At 42.9% G+C, this 22382-nt stretch overlaps 1 protein-coding gene across 9 annotated transcripts in view; it reads left to right on the top strand.

The window, feature by feature from the left end:
* Positions 1 to 1951: 1951 nt before the first annotated feature.
* The window catches only part of GRIK2 (glutamate ionotropic receptor kainate type subunit 2), a 642913-nt gene continuing 622482 nt past the window's right edge, over positions 1952 to 22382 (top strand). For 2 of the 9 annotated variants that reach the window (XM_082475145.1, XM_082475146.1), the window contains exons 1-2: positions 1953 to 2541; positions 7702 to 8108. In XM_082475145.1, coding sequence (XP_082331271.1) covers positions 7994 to 8108 — 115 coding nt within the window. In that variant the 5' untranslated portion in view covers positions 1953 to 2541; positions 7702 to 7993. Of the gene's footprint in view, positions 2542 to 2579; positions 8109 to 22382 lie in introns of those variants that run through there. The other 7 variants (XM_082475143.1, XM_082475138.1, XM_082475139.1 and 4 more) reach the window with 6 other exon arrangements.

The following is a 22382-nucleotide window of genomic DNA, read 5'->3' as shown; positions in this document are numbered from 1 at the left end:
GTTTGCTCTGGAAAAGAAATTCACGACTAGGTTGGAAAACAAGTTTATGACAAGGTTCTAAGAACACACACATAGCACTTCGAGGAAGTTGTCTGAAGCATCTCCTTCCCCAGATACAATGTGGTCATGGGGACAACAGGGTGGAAGGTGGGAGATGGAGCCAGTAATCCCTTCATTCTTTCATTCAGCACCTACTACATGCCAAACCCTATGCTGATCACAAAGTCAAATGAGACACACTCTCAGAGTCACACCAAAACAAAGCTGGATGCCTTCACCCAGGGATTTGCACTGGAATCTACTCTGTGTCCAGTGTTTTGCTCCTCCCTCCCTGGAAGTGGGGAGGCCAGTTGTATGATGACAAGGAAAGTGTCTTTGGCCAGTAGACAAGTTGTCTTCATTACTCCTCTGGGGGAATGGGATTGAATGGGGTATTTTTCTGGGCCTGGCCCAAACTTGGCTGTGCCTGGAGGGCCCATTAGGCTGCAGGTCACAGCAGCTGGATCCCAGGCGCCCAGAGCCGGTCACGCGTCTGGGCTGCCCGCTCCACGAGGTACAATGGAGTCATTGACTATTTATTTACTCCGTACAATAAGGCCGCTGTTGACTTAATTACGGGAGCCTCCCTGCCACCCCAGGGATCTTTAAATGACTAGCGGACTCTACACTGCCACTAACTCATCTCTCCTTAACCTCTTTAAAACCCGAGTCTCCCCTACCTGGTCCGGCGCAATAGGCATGTAGGGCGCAAGAGAGCCAGAAGTTGGTGACTCAGAGGGTAGACTGGTGGTTTTGCTTGAGAGCCGGGTAGGGTTTGTCAGGACTGAGTTTCTGCGAGTTTCAGGGCTGGGCTGAGTCAGGCGCTAGCCCCAGGGAGTGGAGGGCGGCAATACTGCGTCAGGCGCGGAGGAGGGCTTAACTCTACCAGGCCTGCAGAGAAGAAGCAACAAAAGGACAAACGCTTGTCTCCAGCCCAGACGACCAGTCCCTGGGGACGCTGAGTGTCTCTACTTCCGCGGCCTTGGGAATTAGAAACTACAGTGTCCCCAGGGATGAGGGCAGCTCGAGGACTCAGGAGAGCCACGGGATCTCACCTGGCCCCTTCCTTACACAGCCCGGTTGAAAATTGTTTACCGGCCGAGCGCGCCCGGCCTGTTCCCGCTCAGCCTCACTTAAACCTCCCAGCGAATCGCTGCTCGCCAACTTCCTCTGGGGGCAACTTGCAAAGTCTCTGCTCTAGATAATAGTGTAGGGCCGAGGATAAAATAGCAACGGTATTGAATAGATGTTGACTTTTCCGACCCAGAGGAGCGGAGATCGGGGATTGTTTGCAGAAGCTAATCGTTTCTACTGAGAAGCACGGGGAGCCGGGTGTGCTCGCCTCCGGCGGCCCCTCCCTGGAAGCCGGGTTGCGGCAAGACTAGGGAACTTAGGCGCCCTTCCCCAACTCGGGCCTATTTAAGAAGTCCTCTAGACTGTAGAATGTAGACCAGCGGCCGCCAGGCCTGGAATGCTCCCCAGGCTTCTTTCTCCAACCTTTGAGTCTGCGACCAACCTGTTAGGTGCCCACCAGATCTCAAACCCAACTCCTTTCTGCAATTCATTTGGGAGGTCAGGGACCTGGGAAGAAAGGAGGCGTCGGCCATTAAGGCGCCAGGCTGGCACAGAGACTGTCCGCCGACCCTCCCGCCCCCAGCCCCCTACACTCGGGAGTGTCCCTTTCTGTTTTTAGAAACGAAGGCAGGGAGAGGGGCGCCGTGACTTCAGACGTCTCAGGGGGTACAGGCAGCAAGGGGGAAGCGCATTGGTAGGGTGCACTTGAGGTAGAGGTGGGGGTGAGGCGCAGGTCAAGTTCTTTCCCGTAGACTTCAAAGGGAAATGGCAGTAGTTGGACTAAAAGGGCCACTTTGGAGACTACCAGCTGCTCCTCAAATCCTGGCAGCTGAGAAGTTTCGTTGCCATGGTTTCGGAGAGGTATGAAAGCCACCACTCAGAACCAAACGCGCTCGGGCTACTTATACGTGTTGCCAACCACCCAGGGCCAGGCAAATTCCTTGGCGATCTGCATCACTCCCTAACCAAGCATCACATTCCCAGCCTCCCCATCTCAGAGTAGGCAGGGCTGTACGCTGGGGATGAAGTCCAGGCCGGGGAGTTCATAACGTGCAGGTCTGTGTGGGCGCCCAGAATTTTCGCACTTTCGCTCCTGCGGTCCAGGGGCGAGCGCTGCGCCCTGGTGGCCGCGGCGTCCCAGAGCGTGCCCGGACCGCGGGGAAAAGAGCGCGGCGCCTTTAAAGCAAGAGGCGAGGAACCCCCGCCAGGAGGCGTGTCTGTCTCCGCCGCCGCCTCAGCCGCCGCCGCCGCCGCCGCCGCCGCCGCTGCTTCACGGTCTCCGTCTCAGCTGCCGCCGTCACTTGCGCTCGGCGCCCGCGGCTGCGCTGCTCCGTCCGGGAGTCGAAGACTTCCAGCTCGACCTCCTCCGGCTGCTCCTCCCCGAGGACCACCCCTCCCCCTCTCCGCCCACCTCACCCCCTGCGAAAGGTAAGGGCTCCCCTCGGGTGGGCTCCGCTCCGGGCTGCCTCCTGAGGTGTCTGTTCCCACGAGGACAGGAGGGACCCGGGGTGGGCGAGGGGCATTTTCCGCCTGGAGAGGAAGAAGGCGAACAGCGGCACGGCGGAGCCGGTGCGCTCGGGGCACCCGCTGGACCAGTTCACTGCGAGCGGCTTTGTCCCGCTCGCTTCAGCCAATTCCCCTGCAGGCGCTCGCGTTCTCCCCATAAAATAATTTAATAAGTGGACGGGTCAGGAAGTAGCCTCAGCTACTGGGACTCACGCGAGGCTAAGAGAGACAGATGGCAAGAAGCTGTGTGTCTGCCTGCGGGTCTGACAAACTCCCCAGCCAGCCTTCCTTCCATCCTCCCATTCTTCCATTAACCATGCTCCCTAGTTCCATGCTGAGGAAGTACAGACATTCATTTTATCCGGTGCCAGTGTTGAGAGCGTCTGAAAAAACTCGGAGGGCGTCCCATTAGGGCGAGGGGAGAAGTGTCACCAGGGTGGATCACAAACGTCAAGAACTTTTAATGACTCTCATCCTCCGGTATTTTTACCTTCAAGGAGTTCTTTACTAAACAAGGGGACCTAGCTGAGCCTTCTTAGAAAATGATTTCCCGTTTAGGGACTAAGGGATGTTAGACAACTTACTACTACTGCTATCCTTTTGGTAACGCACAGATTACCTTCTATCATTTCTTCATCTTCATGCTGTAAGTATTATGTCATCAGAAATTACCTTATGGATTAATGATTATTTTAACTTCACGAGATGATTGATTCATTTGAATCTTAGTTTGTAGTTTAGTTGCTGGAAGACAGGCACTGAAATTTCAATCTTGATTTGTCTAAGTTCATTACCTTGTAACTTTTAATAGAAACCATTCCTGTAATCACCAAGGCAGCTTCCAATGGCCCTAGGAACTTATTAATTAAACAAACAAAACGAAACACACTGAGGAAGGTGTTAGAGAAATAAGTGATGCTAGAAGTCTTACCTGTTTGTTTTCTTCTATTCAAACCCGTTTAAGATTGCACAGCTCTGAAATTAAAAAAAAATAAAAATAAAAAAAGATTCCAGGTCATGTAAATCTATTCTAATTCAATTTCTTAATTAAGATACACTTCTTTTCGCATCTAAGAATTAATTAAAACTCTAAATGTCATTAATCATCAGTGCAGCAGAATGTTGGTGGAACAGCTGAAATGTGTTCAGAATCACAAGGGATTGCATAGCATAGCATTCATAGTTAGGAAGGGTGAAGTGCAAATACGCAACAGTGTGGTTTTAACTGATATGAGCTCTGACATTATTCTCTGGCACCTCTAATGCCATGGATGAACAGGCTGTTTATTTTAGCTTAGCTGCAATACAACAAGCCACATGTGTGGAAGAATAGGTCAGGTGTTACTATAAGATGAGGTTTCTCAAATGTCACACAACAGCAGGACTTCAGTGACAAGTCAAGTGGAATTCTTAAAAAGAATTCCATGTGAAAAACTTAAATATAGATATAACATGGAAGAATCTTTGAAATTCAAGTTGTCCTGGGATATGTAATTGCTGTTTCTTGCAAAAGGTATAGGCATTGTCTATTGAAACATTGTGCTGTAAGGATTATTACACATTTGTACATGCCCCAGCAGGTGGCAGCTAACTAGAATAAGATTCATTTTCACTGGGAGGATAGAAAACTGAAATTGCTTCTCAAGTAATGGTGCCCAAGAATAAGAGGTCATTAGTGTCAGTAAATATAAAAATAGAGTGCAAGATGAAGCTAATGGCTTTTTGCTGTTGTTGTTGGAACAAGCTCTGCATGAACATGAAATGCATTTTGTTCTTTGCTAATTTATCATAGGCTTGATATCTCTTCATGTCAGCCTTCTATGTGGTTTTGTTGTTGTTTTTTTTTTTGAGGCTTACTTATAGACACAGCTCCTGTGTGTGCATGCATATGTGTGTGCATTTGCAGTTTGTCATCTCTGCTTTGACCTTGGAACCTACAGAGCTTTGGCTTCTAGAAATAAAGGTTGCCATATGGTTAAAATGAGAAAAAAAAGCAAATGAAACCATGGAATAAGGTGTGTAAATCTCATTATTGCTAAATATATACGATTGTCTGACATCAAACAGTGGGTTTGTTTGTTTGTTTTTTCCTTTGAGAAAGGAGCAAATGACAAATTTAAAAATGAGTTAAATCTGGTCAGTGAATACTATATAATGACTCTATCAATCCTTCATATTGCCCCAGAACTATGATGTATGGTACCAGTATTGTGGAGAAACTTGTAATAACTTCACAATTGCCTTACTATAAGGCATCTTCTACACCACCAAATCATTTTGTTCAAGTATTGGGGAGGTAGTTTTAGGGTTTTTGTTGTTGTTTTTGCCCTGGGAGTGAGTGAAGTTTAATGAGAAAGAATGAGAATTAATCTGATAACCCTTGTAACAGATGGAAATCTGGAGGTGGAGAATTCTAAAGCAATAACTAATTGTACATTTTAGAAATGTCTTTAGCCAGTGAACATTGACAGCATTATTCAGTATTCTGAATTTTGGTGGTCTTTCAGGCAATTTTCTGTACTGAGAAACAAGAAGTTTAGTGCTCATAAGGGAACTCACAGTTAATGTAAATGGCTTTTGTAGTAGTATGCCCTGGAAAGGGATGGCTATTAGCACATCCTGGGTATGCTAAGCAATCCCAGTTAAGTCACGCTGAAATATACACACAACACAGTTGACAAAATAGTCCTTCTGACAATGTGAACAATGCAATAATTCAAACTCCCAGAGTCTGTACAGCAGAAATATGCACATTGTCACTTCAAATGGCACATTACCCATTCAATGTACTACTTTCAAGGTACTGCTCCAGAATAAATTGACGTCTGGAGCGCTGTCCGCGGTACTGAAGAAAGGTCGTCTCCTGTCTTGCAGAAGTTCAGTTGGACAGGTGGAGTTGCTGTCTGTGGTGTTGAAGCCTTTTGGATTAGCTGATGGATGTAAATGAGCCTAATTTAGCATATGTGCAAAATTGGTTCTTTGGGGACCAATTAATAGTAAGAAAAATTTGTGATAGACTTTTTACTGCTTAATTTACTGTGTAAGAACTTCATGAAATTAGAAGCTTGATCTTTCACTTTTCAACTAGACACCCAATAAATAATCCCACAAAAACTAAATAGTTTAGAATGCTAGTTTTAAGTAGAAAAGCTACAACTGTAATGTCAGATGCCATTATGTTAACAGAATACATGAACAAGGAGTTATGGTACATTTTGTTTTCTCAAGTTCCGTTAAATGCCAACCAGACTTCAAAACTGCAGTATTTTGATTAGTCACAACAGAGCATGCTATTTTCTGGTAGTAGATATCAATTATATTGACAGATGAAAAAATAAGAATATTGTTGCCCTGGCAGTCCTTATTATCTCTGCAAGGATCAAAAAGGAAAGGAACAAATAGAATGGAATAAATGAGACAGCAAATACAAGACAGGACATGTTGGGCTGTACATGCTTTACAAGAGGTATTTTAAACATGGACTGAAGGAGTCGCTAGATACCCTTGGTTTTAGCACAAGGTGTTCCTTTTAAAGTGCTCAAATAGTCAGATTATTTGATTGAATTGCCTGCTACATTGCAGAACTAGCCATTCATGATACTTATTTTTGACACTGCAGTTATGCCTCCATCTTAAAGAAAAAAATCAATGCCCACTTGATGCCTTTGCAAAATGTAGGTTTATTTTCAAATCAGCATTTTATAATATCTTAAGAAAAAATAGATTTAAAATAGATTTTAAAAATTTTGCTATCTGGAAGAAATAGTACTCATATCGCTCCTTACTTAAAATTTAGATATTCTTTAAATATGATATGATCTTATAATTTTTTCATAAGCATTAACCTATGCCCTGCTAGTTGGTTATGAAAAAGATTAATTTTAAGATACACGTCCAGCAATTTGCGTTTTGTGCTTCCTGATCACTTAAAAATATTAATATATAGTAATATATTTATCACTATCCATCTTAGTTTCACTTACTAATGTAAAATATTAGGACTGGGTATTTTAATCTATATGCATGGAGGACAGCATATTACCTGTTTCAATAATAAAATATATTTTTATGTTAAAAGAGAATATATTTCTGTACTTTTTTTCTTGAATAAATTGCTACTTGTGAAAGCCAAGACAGTCACTGTCTGGGGACTCTGAATATTCTGATCAGAAGACTAGAAAATAATAAGGTATTTTTAGACAAAACTGTGCCACTCAATGTTGCTCAAGCTATGATTCCATATTTTACCCCTTCAAGAAACAGATATTCAGAAAACCAAAGTGAGAAGAAATTTGGGCATAAATTATTGAAGCCTTTGGAGTTTGCTGCACCCATTCAAATAGCATTGTCTTTTAATATATGCACAATTACTTTAGATAAGGTAAAAATGGGTGGGAAATATGATTCCCTCCTTTTAATTCAACATTTTCCCCCCTAAAAGGCCACTTGCAGAAATCTGTTTTTATTGCTGGGTAGTAATCAAGGAATATCCCACTTAAGTTTTTAAAGACTATCTTCACCTCTCCAATTGCACTTCAATCTATATTAATTCCTGGGCAGAATTTTAAAAGTATAAAAAGACCCTCTTTCAGCCTAAAAACAGTTTACATTTGCAGTAAATTCCTCCGTGTTAGACCACTTCCTTTTTTACAACTCCTAGGCAAAGTGACTTTGTCTTAGCTTGTCATTTATTAAAATTCATCAGTTGATGTAGGAAGTCCGCTTGCATACATCAGTCACTACCTTAGTAAAGACTCTTACTGGAAATAAAAGCACTTTTTTTTCCACGCAAATAAATCCGACTTCTTCCTTGCAGCTCAAGGTGGGCGACCAGATCGGTTGCATAATAGATGTTGGGAAGCTCACTGGCAGGAAGCCTTAAGAGGCAAGCAGCTATCTCAATTTTTCTCACTTAATCTTGGCTTCACGTCAGAAGCTGTGCAGCAGTGCAGTAGAATAGGGCCTGGCAAAACCTTTGAGAGCAAAGCGCCTTTTGTGCTGGGACTGTGGCTCGCTACCGACGCCTCGGCGGTTTCCAAGGCTGGGCTTCCTATTGATTTTCCTCCTCCTTTGCTTCCCCAGGCTCGCGCGGCCGGACGTTGGGGGTGTGCGTGCTGGATTTCTCCCGGATGCTTCCCGACTAACATGGATGTCCCACCATCCCTTGCAGTGGAAGGTTGCTCCTTGGCGCAGTGAGGGAAGAACATGCAGCGATTGCTAATGGGTTTGGGAAGCGGAGACTCCTTCCTCTCTCTGTGACCATGCCGTGATCGTGTCTGCGGCCACCACTCGACGCATCCTCATTCCTACCCGAACCGGGAGCCTAACGCTAGATCGGGGAAGTGGGTGCCGCGCGTGTGGACACAGAAACACCATGAAGATTATTTCCCCGATTCTAAGTAATCCAGTCTTCAGGCGCACCATTAAACTCCTGCTCTGCTTACTGTGGATTGGATATTCTCAAGGAACCACGCATGTATTAAGATTTGGTAAGATTCCCCATCCCTCTCCATCGCCTGGTATCCGGCTCAGAGGCAGCCGGATGTAAACAGGCGTGTTCGCTCCTCTAGGCGGGTGGGCTCGGTGCATTTGGACCTGTTCACTGCTCCGGTCGCTTCCCAGGGTTTGAAAGGACCTGCTGTGCTTTTCATTTCTTTTCTCCCCACCCCACCCCTTTACTGAAAAAAAAAAAAAATCAGCCGCGGGAGGATGAAGTGAGTGTCAGTGTGTGGTCGTGGCGGCTGCGTTACGTCCCCATGGTAGCCAGTCTCAGAGACGGTAATGACGCTGGGGGTACGGCCACCGCCGCCGCTCCCTCCTGTCGCCCCGGGAGCCTCCCGGGCTCGGCCCGCTGCTCCTTCCCCAAGAACGTGCGCGCTGGGGCTACACGCCTCTCAGATGGCCCCGCTGTTGAGTTAATATCTGGTAACTCTTCGACAAGTTGGCGTCTGTCCGCTTCCGCCTGGGACCTGGGCAGGTCCGCAAGTGAAAGGCGCTAACCGTTTTGATTTGTCATCAGAGAGCCTTTTCGGTTCATTCTACCGGTTTTTCAATCCCTGGTCCCCTTATGGGTACGCGGAGCTTTTAAAGATATTGTTGTAAGGTTGAAGGGTCTGCTTAACAAGGGGAGGCTGCTGTTGGAGAGAAATAGCGTCGTGAGGGAGAGTTTTTGTTTGTTTTAAACTTGTGAGCCCTCCTCTCACAGGTTTCTCACTGCGCGTCCTGGACTAATAATACATGATGACCAGTGGTGACTGGGGCGGAGGGAGTCTGTGTATGGGAGTCTGAGTCTGCGTCTTTATTTCACTTGTAGCATGATAAAAAAAAAGCCGAGGTGGCAGTTCTATATGAGGGGAACCCATTGCTTTCCTAAGGAATCAGGTTTCCTTGGGGCTCGAAGGAAAAGCTAAACGTGAGACTCCGGTGGAAACGCTGGTCAGATTTGCTTGGAGGAAATGAAGCGTGGGCAACGCTCAGCCGCTTTCGATGACCAATGGAGTTTCAGTAGGAGAACTAGTCAGGGAAAGTTCCCTTAAGTAGATAAGAGCCAGAGAGGAGAAAGCCAGCAGGGTAAACGCTCCCACTGTGGGCGCCTCCTTTGACAGTTCGAGTGGATTTAGACCAAAGAGTGCAGGAAACCGTATAATCCTGAGTATATGTCTTTGAGATAAAAGCAGATACATTAAGTCACTCAGTCAAATTTAAATCGAAGAGTGATTGCCTGCACTTCCTATTATGTCAGCAGTATCTTCTCTCTTGCCTTTTTCCCATATGCTTTTTCTATAATGATAAAATTCATCGTCTATCTCAGGCTTTGTGGAACCAGGGTAGGAATGCTTTCACATACTGAAAAAGGGAACCCTACCTTCCCTCCCCCACCAACACAGAGACACACCTGGAGTCCAGAAGACTGGTAATGACAAGAAAAGACAATGAGTTATAACTGGATTCCTGCTGTAGTAGTTTTCCTGCTTTCTTCATGCCTTTAGATGGTACTTAAGCACGTTGCTCTTAGCAACAAGCGTCCACAGGAATGCTTGTTTCTTTGGATGAGATTAAACAGGTCCCTGTATCGCTGGAAATGTGTGTGTGTGTTCAGCTGTTCTGCTTCAAGCATGGTAAGTGCTACAGTTTGGTAGTTTTGCCCAATATTTTGAGTAGTACAACCTACTTATTTGGAATACTGAGGTGTCTTCTGAAGTGTGTTTGTGAATGAGTGTGTCTTAATGTGTTTGAGGACTGGGTGGGGAAAAAAAAGAAGTCTGGGAGCCGGAAGACTGCCACCAATACTCTAAAGATTTAATTATTGCTGCTCTGGTCTTGCAGCATAATATGTGCTGAATCATTAGATTGTTACATTCGCTGATCATTTCATATCTTCATATTAAAAATCTTGGCGACTGTAGCAGAGTGTGTAGCAGCTTTCCAAAAGAGCTGACACACACACAAAAATACATTTTCCTAGACCAGTGCTTACTAAGAATGTCTGTAAGAAATAGGGGAGTAGGCAGACACCTTCCCACCTGTGCCTTGCTACCTTAAACCAGCAGCCCAGTTTCTAGATAACTTGTTATTTTCTCCATTAACTTCAAACATCTTCCACGTGGAGATTCATTTTCTCTGATTTCTGACCTGAGCTGTGGTGAAGGACTGTATACATGATCATCTTTGGAACATTTACCTTTTGGGGATGTTTTGGTGCAATGGCAGGAGTTTTATTTTCTTCTGGGAAGAACATGTTTTGAGTGGGGTGGAGATGGGTTGCGCGCGTATGAGCCACTCTTGAGAAAGGTTATTTTGAACTTCAGCTGAAAAGGCGAACCAGAGCCTCCTCCCTGGCCCAGTGCCTTGGACGGGAAGGGGTTGGAATCGTTGGTGCAGCAGCTGCCCCTGGGGTGCGGGCGAGACCCGCCGCCTCTACTGAGGAGGTGGCATCCAGCCCCTTCCCCACCGACCCCGGTGTGGCTGGCCTCTGCCAGCCGCCGGGCGCCTCTGCGGCGGCGCTATGGCAACCGCGGGGCCCCGCGCGGCGGCCGCCCCATCCCCAAGCCCTCTTCCCGTAGGTGGTGGCAAACCACCTTCACGGGCTCTCTGCTGGCCTTTCCCCCGCTCCTGCTAGGGCTGTGACTTGACTCTGCGTCCTCCTATCGACGAGTGTGGATCGGGGAGCAGCCTAGGGTGCTGACACTTGCCGAGTCCCTCGCCACCCCCGCCCATCTTCCGAGTGCTCAATCTTTTTCTCCCTTTCTCCTCTCTCTCTCTCTCTCTCTCACACACACACACACACACGCGCGCGCGCGCGCGCGCGGACAAAAGCACTCTAGCGAAGCAAGTCCAACACTCTGGCACAATGACTCCTCTCTGGCCTCCAGGAAAACTTCCTGCAGTCGCATCCGCGAGCGCCGGTGTCCTGGCGCCCCCTCCCACCCTGCCTGGCCTCGGGGCTGCCCACTAGGGCCTGCTACTCCGAAGCCGCTCTGTAAACACCTCCTAGAGAAAGTCTTCCCGAGCGCCGACCCCAGGGAGCTTTCCCGAAGCTTGCAGGCAGCCTGGGGAGATGGGGGAGCGACCTGAGGGTCAGCCAAGGGTCAGCTCCTCGCCCGCGGGCGGGCGGCGCCGCGCCGTAGGTGGGTCGTGGCAGTTTCCCCGCCTTTGATCTTGGCTTGGCCCAGCTTGGCTTCTCCAGGGCGACCACCCAGCGGGCGCGTTGTCGGGGGACACGGTGGATCTTGGACACTTAGAGGGTCAGTTTCCCCGCTCCAGGTCAGGTCAGAAGTCCTGGGGCCGGCGTTTTCAGGCGCGGAGCCTGCGACGCCCCCCGCGGGGCCTCTCGCGTGCGCTCCCGCCCGGCAGCCCGCGGCGCCGCGCAATGCAAATGAGGCACCTTTGTTTCCCCGCAGCTGCGGCCCGGCCCTGCTAGCGGCTGGACGGGCGAAGGCGCGAGCCCCAGTTCCAAGGTCTCCCAGCACCACAGTGGCTCCGAGGTACTTGAACGTTTCTTTTGCTACTTTAGCCACCCTTCTCTTCTCGCTCGACCTCTGCTCCTGGGAAAGCGTGGGAAGGGGTAGAAGCCAGCTCCGGGCGGGGCTCCACGCAGGGCTAGCAGTCTGTCTCGGAGTTTGGGGGTTGGGCGGCTTTGGCATCTTCTTTAAGCAATCACTTCCCAAGCCACCACTTGTTTACGATCTTCGAGGTCGGGTTTTCCAAATTCCTTATCTGGAATGGCAGTTAGAATGCCAAGAGCGAAGACAGGAACCCAAACTTTCTCCCAAACTCGTGGGCAGCTTCTCCAAGACAGTCCTTTCAGAGGAGCTGAGATCGTGGTAGGCCACTCATTCCCTTAAGATGTTTCGACCTAGCTTTTCTCTTCGGCGTTCCAGTAGGACGGCTTTTCTAAAAGGCTTCCCAGGCGAGGTCTACCCCCAGACGCGCTCGGACCTCCTTGGCACTGTGCGCTGGCTCCATGGCACAGCGCTTAGCCACCTCCCTGCGCACAAGCCAAAGGTGAAGGCAGCCAGCTCAGGGACAGCCCAGATTATAAAACCCACAGAGTGAGAGGGGACGCAAAGTGTGCCTATGGAAATCCCCCTGTTTGTTGGCTATCCCATGTGCTCCCAGATAGAATCATTAGTAGCAGATGTGCTACAATATCGAGGAGTGTGAATGAATTGGCTGGGCTTAGAAGCCGCCACTCTCTACAAGATCTTTGGAAGAGATTTTTCTTCCTTTAGGAGGTGAGGTGGGCGGGAGGGGGGGAGTGGCGTTACAGCTGGAAGCTGGAAAACTGGCTCTTGGGAGGTGGGGGTGCGGGAGTAATAGCGGCTACTGTTTGAAACAGATAAAGCCCGAACACCTGCTCAGCAGAGCTCTGGAAAGCAGGGGAGGGAAATCTTTCCAAGAATCGCCAACACAACGGCCACGCTAAAAAAAAAAAAAAAAAAAAGAAACGTAAAGAAAAAGAATCTGATCTGTTTTTTCACGTAAGTTCTCACTTATTCTTAAAGCTTCAAAGAATAACTCTGATGTGATCCATCAACGGAGGCACACTCGTTTCAGAAAATGACTTAAAAATGATCTTTTCGTCCTCTAGAAATAGCACCTCTTCTCCACCAAGACACATGGGACTCAACATGTTTTCTGGCTTTGTGAGGTTGTCTTTAAGAAGTGAACAAGGGTTTATATGTCAGTAGACATTTCTTTAGATAGACACCTTTTGCTTTTTAGCTTAATTCAAGTGATCACTGCAGTGTGTTCAGTCCTGAATTCTCAAATGACACTGTTTCAACATTTACTCAGCACTGGAAAGTTAATGTGAATTGCTCCCACACAAAGGAGGAACATAACATAGACCAAACACAGGATGTATCATTGGTTATCAGAGCCTTTTCAAGTCTATTCACCATTAAATAAAGGGTTGCCTATGATAATGATGACATAATCTTTGATTTTCTTTTAATTATCTAAATTTCTGATAAATGTCTTGCTCTTTTGTGGTAGAAATTCAAGTGAGAGGGATTTATTTTCTCTTTCTGTTCTTAGGATTTTACTGTGTTATTGTAGCTCCAATTCCATTGATTCCCTGGAAATTGTTGATGTCCATTTTTACACATCAGAGTAGAAAGTAGTTCACTGTCTTTCAACTGTAATAGCCTTAAGGCTTTAATCTACTGCATCCATAATACCTGGGGTTTGCAGGAGATCCTAAAATTTTCCTCTGTAGGATGGTCTAAAGTATTGAAATGGAATTGTTGATTGTTTTGCATTTGGGTGGTGAAGCTTTATCTTCTGTGGACTTTCAATTTGTAATCCAGTTATCAAGGTACTAGAAGTGCTTCCAATGAATCTTAAACCCTAAATCTTAGCATGAAAGGTAAGGTCAAAAGCCCCTGAAAGAGAAGGAAGTAGGTGCACATCATCATTATTGATTGGTCTAGATTAAACACTGAAGAGGAAGATTTCAATCTGATAACGTCATAGGGCTTCCTGTTTTTCTTTGCTGCTTCTGCTGACAATTTTGTAAGGTAATTAAATTGGCTGATTGAAGTCACGGTGGTCATGCGGCGATAAAGAGCATTTGGATTTAATGGAATTTAAAACAACAGAGCACTGAACACAACTCTTACCGAACAAGAATTTTAATGGCCCATTCCGGGTGCTGACTAAATAGAACGCCCTTAACAGGTTTAATCGAAAGGGCAAGGCAGATTAGCACTATATAGTCTTTATGGTTGAAGATTGGGGAATTAAAATTATCCCTTTAAAAGACTCATTAATGCATTATCAAGATTTAATGTAGGTTAAATAAGCTTTCTTTAGACCTTCACCATATACTGTGAACCTAGGTTGAGGACCAAGTTTCAAAGAGGAAATAGTTTTAAGAGCTCACTTCATAAATGGAATTACATATGTTTCTTATTTCAAAAACAAAAGACATGTAAAATTCTTTGAGAGGATCCAGGGTATTGAGGGTAAGTGTTGATGATGAATCGTTTCTTTTCAGTAACTGAAAAGAACAAATTTGACTTTTCTTTAAAAGTTTTCTTTTTGGCAATTTTTTCTTATAAGCAATGCTTATCTGTACTAGAGAAACCGCAAAAATAATTTCAAAAAATGTTCTTCTACAGTTTCAATAGAGTCATAGGTATCTGACTTAGGTTTTATGCTGTCTTTTTAATCGCGCCCTTGTTTTTCCTTAATGAAATTTATCCATTCAGGTTACCATACTTTAGTGCATTCAGGTTCCTTCTGCCTCTGGAAAAAGGGCAATTCTTTGCTTCACATTGAGAACACATTTAGTGTTCTCATTTTCACATGGTGAAAGTCAAGCTTCAGTCTCTTATGAGATGGTTCCTTCCAACTGCTTCTTGCCTTGTGAAATTGTCCTCTCGAAGTTGTCTGTTCCTTTGATTAGTCTAAAAAAAACCCAAACCCAAGTTTTTATGTAAAAATCTCCCCAATTTTGATTGTACATAATTTAAAAAATTGTTTAAAAAATTACAAGTTGACCAAATCGAAAGCACTCAGCTGGTTAGGAGGTAGCCTCAAAGTCACCGGTTTTCACCCTCCAGCCCACCCCACGTCCCCACTCCTCATTGATCCCTGAACAAGTAGGCTTCTTTGTCTCTTGCCTCACACCATTAGGGCCAAACATTTTATACTGTTGTATTTTCAAAGTGACAATTAGCTTATCGGATAAAACTAATATGGTAAAACTGAATAGGAGGTTAGAGAAGACCCTTAAGATCTTTCTGCAGAATTTTTTATTTTCCATTTTATTTTTATATTTCAGCTTTGAGGCTCTTTTTCATTTACCACAGCATTCAAATATAGCATTTTCCTATTGATTGACTTGAATCCTTCACTTCCTTAATTAAAAACTAAATATTCTTTTAGTAGAGACAGGTCACTGGACAGCAGAGCTATGTGTAAAGATCTGAAAGGGTCTGGGGACGTTGTGGCTTTCAGATGTTTTTCCCACGGATACATGTAATTCTATCAGTCTTTCTTTTTGGTTTAGCATTTGCCCTCTTCCGGGGCCTTGTTTTAAGACAAGTATATTCTGAAAGGGAGAGCACATAGTCCCTAGACTGTAAAGTTAGGATAAGTTTATTAGATCAGTCGATTCTGTCTGTGATAGAGATGCTCAGATACAAAAGAGAATTCCAGGTACTAAGGGAGTGCTGAGTGATTAGCACTGATGTGAAGGGGAGGCTGAAAAAAGAGGGAAGCCAAATGCTGTTTGATACACAGTCTTTTCTAGCTCTACTGCCAGACATTTCAATGCGTTGTAAATTGATCTTTTTGCTTCTATTAGTCCAAGTCTTTGAGCATATGTGATGATTTGAAATCAGATGTCAATGATATTCTTACATTGACATATCTCCTCCCAATCAAAAGGATCTTTAAATGCTTTTCACACCCTTTTAAATCAGCTAGGTACTTTTCCATCATTGAAGGAAAGCAAGTGTTTGAAAGGTGTTGCCTCTAATTCCCACTTCTATCTCCAGCTCTGCCTCACTCTGAGTCCTTGACCTATCACAATGGGAATATTGCTCAGCTAAAATGATCAAATAAGCAATGCAAATATCAAAGAAATGTTCTGCTTTGGTATCATCATAGGCATTTGGTTTATTTTATGTTGTCTTTTTAATCCTGCTCATCTTTTTACCAACGAAAGCCTCCGTATTGTTTATTATACCTTTTAGTGCATTCAGGCCCCTCCTTGCCCAGAAGAAATGAAATGAAAACTCTTTCAAGATGAAGGAAAACTATCGAATCATGTAATATGTGAGCCAAAGGGGCCTTTAGAGATCAAGTCTAGTATCCTAGGTTTAGATATGAGTTGCCAAGAGCAGTTAAATCTCTTTTTCTGGTCACAGCTAGTTAGTGTCAGATTTTAGACCAAAACATGAATATCCTGACTGCTGGTCGAGTGATGTTTCTCAGTGAATTATGCTATTTTTCCAGGGTAGCCTCTGATTCTCTGTGCTTTGCATCAATTTTAGGAAGAGTCACTGGTTCTGGTAGCTTCCCCTAGACATTTGCCTCCTTTGTTTCTTCCACCTTTTCTTTCATAGAACATTATTCCATAGGTTATCCCTTTTCTTTGTCTCCTTTGTCTGTAGCTCCTTCCATCTCCCTCTCCCATGCCTGCCAGCGTATTCTTCTCCCTGTGTCCAAAACTTTGACCACATCCATTTATTCAGCAAATAGTAATTGAATACATATTGTGTGCCAGGCAAATACAGTTCTAAGACCCAGATTCTGACCTCAAGGAGTTTGTAATCCAATTAAAGAGAAAAGACGTATACATATTAAAGTACAAATTGAGTGGTGCAGAAAATATATACAATGTTGTTTAAAGGAGATTATTGTGGGTTTGCATTTTTATAGGCGAGATTAGACTCCAGCTAGGACCTGTAAAAAAATAAAATAAAATGTGTGATAGGGAAGAAGACAGGGAAATATATCATTGGCAGAAGACTCAGAACCAGAAAAGGAATTTAGGCAGAAGTTAAGAAGGTGAGCTTTGGGATAGGGAATGGACCGGCCCTATCAGAGGATAGTTAAGGCCTTGCTTTTTCAGAGCTTTAATATTTAGGTTATAGGGTTTCTTCTCCTTTTTGTCACCCCCTAGAAAGCAATTGAAAGTGAAAGCATGGGCTTGACTTGGGCTGCAACAAGCAGTCAAGTGGTTTCTCAGTCTGCTGCTTACATTTTATGAAGAATAAGTGGCTCTCTTTTCTCTGTGTTATTGAAATGGAAGCAAAGGACCCACCCTTGTCCTTGGTCATTGAAACCTTTAAGAAGTTCTTGGTCTGGAATCACGGATACTTCTTTTTTTCAGATTTTTAAAAACACTTTTTTTTTTTTTAGAGAAGTTTTAGATTCACAGCAAAATTTGAGCAGAATGTATAGAGACTTCCCATAGACCCCTGCACCTAAACAGACAGCAGCCTCCCCGACTATCAAGTGGTATATTTGTTACAATTGGTAAACCTACATTGACACATCAGTATCACTCAAAGTCCATAGTTTACACTGGGATCCACTCTGGGTGTACATTCCGTGGGTTTTGCAAATGGATGATGGCATGTATGTGCCATACAGAGTATCATACAGAGTTTCACTGTCCTAAAAATCCTTTGTGCTCTACTTGCCCCTCCTTATCTCCCCGCCCACCCCCCCCCTCCCCCTGCCACCGCACAACCACAGATCCTTCCACTCTCTCCACAGTTTTGCCTTTTCCAGAATGTTATATAGGTGGAATCATACAGTGTCTAGTCTTTATAAGTCGGCTTCTTTAGCTTAGTAATAGGTATTTAAGGTTTCTCTGTGTTCTTCCATGACTTCATGGCTCATTTCTTTTTACCACTAAGTAATATGGAATCACGGATACTTCTTAAGTGAAATTCTTAAATGAAATAAAGGAATATCTTTTTAACACATGGCCAGATCAAATGATTAAGCAAGGAAAAGTTTTCAGTTAATCTAAAGGAGAACGCATTGGAAGACTATTTAAAAGTACCCTTAGCTTCCTTAAGGGATATAGTATATTGCCCCCTAAGGCATCCTCAATGTTTTTTGTCTAATTCCAAGAGAGTTCCATTACCTGAAACTATATATATATATATATACACATATATATGTATGTGTATATATATATATAATTGTATCATTTTATATAATATATAATAAAATTATTTCAAATCAGAATTTAAAATTAAATTAAAATTAAAAACAATTTTAGTAGAATGAATTCATTGTAGTGATATTTTCTAATTCTGCGTGAACTCAGGACCCCAGACCTGTATGAGCTAGGAATTTTACTCTTGACTTTGTCATCTAGTGACTGTAAATTAGGAAAAATAATTAAATCTCATTAGGTCTTGATGTCTATTTCTGTATAATGGGTATTACTTGTTATCTAATTTCCAAGGATAATGTTGGAATTAATAGGAAAATGCATAGAACTCTGGGCTTATTGGTAGAAAAGGACTTTGGGGATTGAAGGTGTAGTTGTTCATTTACTGTGTATGTGTAGAGCAAGGTCAAATTTGTTATCACTTGTGTATATTTAATTCAGCTTCTTAAAATGTGCATAAACATTTGCAATAGTCTGTCTTTTCTAAACTGTTCTTGAATAGACTTCCTTGGATTGCACCTGAAGCGATTATGAACATGTTGAAAAGGATTATTGACTAATAGAACAAACTTTCTTCTGAGTTGGTAGTTTGACAGAAGAGCAAGTCCATAGTTTCCTTTTCTTCTCTGTATATCAGGAATTTAATTGGCATTATCAAATATCCACAATATAAGTAAGAAACATATCACAACTAAAAGCCAAAATAATAAGCAAAGAAATCATGCTAAGTCTGGTGGTTTAAGATTTTTTCACAACAGCATAGTCTTTCTAATTTATGTTTAAAAACATTTTCTGAAAAGCTGTGCCTGATTTTATATATACTTAATTCTTCATCCATCTGCCTGTTATGAACTTTTAGCTATTATTCAAGTTTTGTAGGTACACAAGTGACTGTATTGATTCGGGAAAGTTTCACAAACACTCAGATTTACTACAGTTGTTTGGGATAGAAAAGGGGGACTTTTCTCTGGTGATGTTGGCATCTTCATCAAGGAGCTGTCCTAGGCAGTCTTTCCGGGACTTACTCTTTAAGGCTCGACAGACTCTGGTGTCACTCATACAGCACTCACCTCACCATTCTTCCTTAAGGCCCCTCTGAATTACTTTCGGCTCTTTTTTTATAAGCTCTAACCCAGTGTTGGGGAAGCAGCATAGAGGTGAGTAGAGAGAGATGAAGAACCCCCTCAGCCCCACACCAGTGGTGCCACATTAGAGCATCCAGCAGACCATTTGGAAAGTGTATTCAGCTTATAATACATTTGTATATTTGGAAAAATTTTAAAAAGTTCTTAAAACTTCGGAATATGAAGTTTATTAGGAAAATTTCCTGGATGTTGAGGATAATGAGATTTTGGAGCACTGATTTCTAACTTTCAGGAGTTGGATGAAGGAGAGGCAGTCTCAAATTTTTATGATAATCCAAAGGATGAATGGCCTAAATGCAGGTTGAAAAATACTCCCTGTCTTAAGTCTGGTTTGGGGTTTCTGGAAGCAGTTCTGCATCATAGCAGAACTGATGTTGGAGTATGTGAACTTACCGTTGAGTTCCTGCTTCCGGTGGGTGAAGGACAGGGCAGTATTCCATTCTGTCATCTTTCCCTGAGGATTCTGGGTTGATCCCTCAAGAAGCCTTCCTGGGGATTGCGGGTGATGTTTCAATGACTCATCGTCAGCTTGTTCTCTAAGATGCATTTCTCTTCCTTTTACTGTTCCATATACATCAACTATCCTTTTAAAAATCTAGATTGTTTTGTCTCCTCCAAAACGTATATTTTCGATAGGGATTCTGTAGAATAAATTCAAGCATTGGCAAGAAAGTTTGATCAGATCAATGGTTCCCAAACCTTGTTTCACATCAGAATGGAAAGAGCTTTAAATAATTTAAATTCCTGATTCCCAAACCTGGAGATTCTGTGATTTAAAATGTTTCATTTTTCACAACTGCGTAGTTCCACAACTGCATAGTTGTAGAGCCTTCACTTTTTTAGAAAACTCTTTAAGAAATGCACTTAAAAGAAACAAAACAAAACTCCCAGGCAGGTTGAAAATCAATCACTGAGCTAGTTAATCCTAAGGAGTTTTTGACCTTAAAATTATAATTCCTCTGCGTGGGTGCATCAGCTTTCTGGACTGGCAATTGATAATCAAGGCTAGGCTGTGTAAAACAATGAGTAAATTTTGTAGATAAGGGTTGTGGCTTGGATATTTTATCATCCCTCTCAGAACACGCACAATGTTGGGCTCTCAGCATACCCCTGATGTGCTGACTGATCCTTTACAACCTAAGCATTTAGAATATTTACACTCACATAACCGACCCCACCGCCCAAGGGAATCTTAAGCAGGTGTTGTTTTACAAATAATGTCGAAGATGATGAATAGTTGTGGGACCTTTCCCTCTCAACCTCCTACTAGAGTCGCCCCTAACAGATCATCTTAAAATGTTGTTTTCCCAAAATCTATCAAAAAAAAAAAAAAAATTCCAGCAGACATCTGCTCTAGTTAAGAAGACCCCAACTCAGTTGCCATGAATACGTGTGAATGGCCCAGAATCTGGGCTGAAAATAGAGTCCAGCCTAGGTGTTCATTAGAAACCCCTTCGACTAAACCGTGTCCACCCTTCCCCCAGCCCATTGCTGTGACTATACTATCTGGGTCATTGTTAGGTCATGGTGCCAAGGGTTGAAATCTGGACACTACTTTTGGAGTGAAACCAGAATGCTCGTATATTTGTTTCAGGTGAACATTGTCAATAATTATATATGCTGCTTTAGTACTAAAACTGATAATATCTTTATCTGTCCAAATTATTGGTAACTAAGAGTTTTCCATATTTATTGCCAATTAGGTAAAACATCAGTTAATTAAGTATATTCCTATAATTTAACTTGCCATCTGGGAGACTTTATACAAAATTATGTATAGGAGACACCTTATTGATGGTTCCATTAACAGTGGCACAATTATAGATTGGTTAGAGATTCTTTTTTTTTTTTTTAAATTTTATTTATTTTATTTTTGGCTGCGTTGGGTCTTTGTTGCTGCACATGGGCTTTCTCTAGTTGCGGCGAGCAGGGGCCAATCTTCATTGTGGTGCACGGGCGTCTCATTGCGGTGGCTTCTCTTGTTAAGCACGGGCTCTAGGCACACAGGCTTCAGTAGTTGTGGCTTGCGGGCTCTAGAGTGCAGGCTCAGTAGTTGTGGCGCACGGGCTTCCTTGCTCCGCGGCATGTGGGATCTTCCCGGACCAGGGCTCGAACCCATGTCCCCTGCTTTAGTAGGTGGATTCTTAACCACTGCGCCACCAGGAAAGTCCTAGAGATTCTAAAGTATTGAAATCATCATAATTACGTGCTAATGATAATTTTAAGATAAATATTGAAGAAGCTCATTGAGTTAACTTTACTATTCCTCAGAATTTTTCTTATTGGGACTCAACTATGTTTACTAATATGTGTTTAAATATTGTTAGTTATTTTAATGAAAATAGTTCAAAGGGGATTTAATGATTGAGAGCATGGAAATATGTACTTTCAAAAAATTGTATCTGGTGGTGTGCAGTTCTCTGGAAGACATATTATGAAAAATCCTTTTTTATGGCATGAATTTCACAGTAAGCTTTTTTTTTTAATTGTTATCTGAATTTTATTTAAGTATAATTGATTTACAATGTTGTGTTAGTTTCAGGTGTACAGCAAAGTGATTCAGTTATACGTTTGTATATGTATCTATTCTTTTTCAGATTATTTTCTATTATAGGTTATTATAAGATACTGAATATTGTTCCCTGTGCTATACAGTAGGTCCTTGTTGTTTATCTATTTTATATATATTAGTGTGTATTTGTTAAACCTAAACTTCTAATTTATTCCTCCCCTGATTCCTCTTTGGTAACCATAAGTTTGTTTTCTATGTCTGTGTGTCTATTTCTGTTTTGTAAATAAATATCATATGATATTACTTACGTGTGGAATCTTAAAAAAATGATATAAATGAAATTATTTATAAAACAGAGATAGACTCACAGTAGGTTTTAATCCTGTATATTCATCCAGTGATAAGTTAGAATTATTATACCTTTAACCTTCCCATTTGTTTAGGATAAATTTAAATATATGCATAGGATATGAAAAAATGTACACAGTAGATAATGTTATTAACACATTTACATTTATTCAAGGATACTCATTTATTGGCTTTAGGTCGGAGTCTCTGACTTCACTAAACTTGACAGCCACAAGGCAGTGGTAATGGAAGTGAATTGCTCATAGTTCTTTGAATTTTATACATCTTTTATTGCCTAGCAGGTGGCCAGACTACATCAGCATTTTTAATATAAACAAGGATAGACTCTTAGCTAAGATTTCAAAGTAGCATATTTTCTAAGTGAACTGTGGAGAGAATTTTAATGCTCAAATTTGTTTATTCTCCTGTGCTGCGTATGTTATAAGGGAACTAAACGAATATAAAAAGATCACTACGTATTAATAAGCAAAAGCCGTATTTAGTATAAGTAATCTCTCTCCCTCTCTCTTTTGGTGCTATTCTTCAAGAAAGGGAGATAAAACTAAATTTGTTTACCAGAAAATAAAGTAATGCTTTATACTGTGGTTGTAGG

Source organism: Balaenoptera physalus (assembly GCF_965194825.1).
Source record: "Balaenoptera physalus genome assembly, chromosome: 9".
Classification (NCBI taxonomy): domain Eukaryota; kingdom Metazoa; phylum Chordata; class Mammalia; order Artiodactyla; family Balaenopteridae; genus Balaenoptera; species Balaenoptera physalus.
The sequence above is the reverse complement of the archived record's forward strand: the minus strand, read 5'-3'. Positions and strand labels throughout refer to the sequence as shown.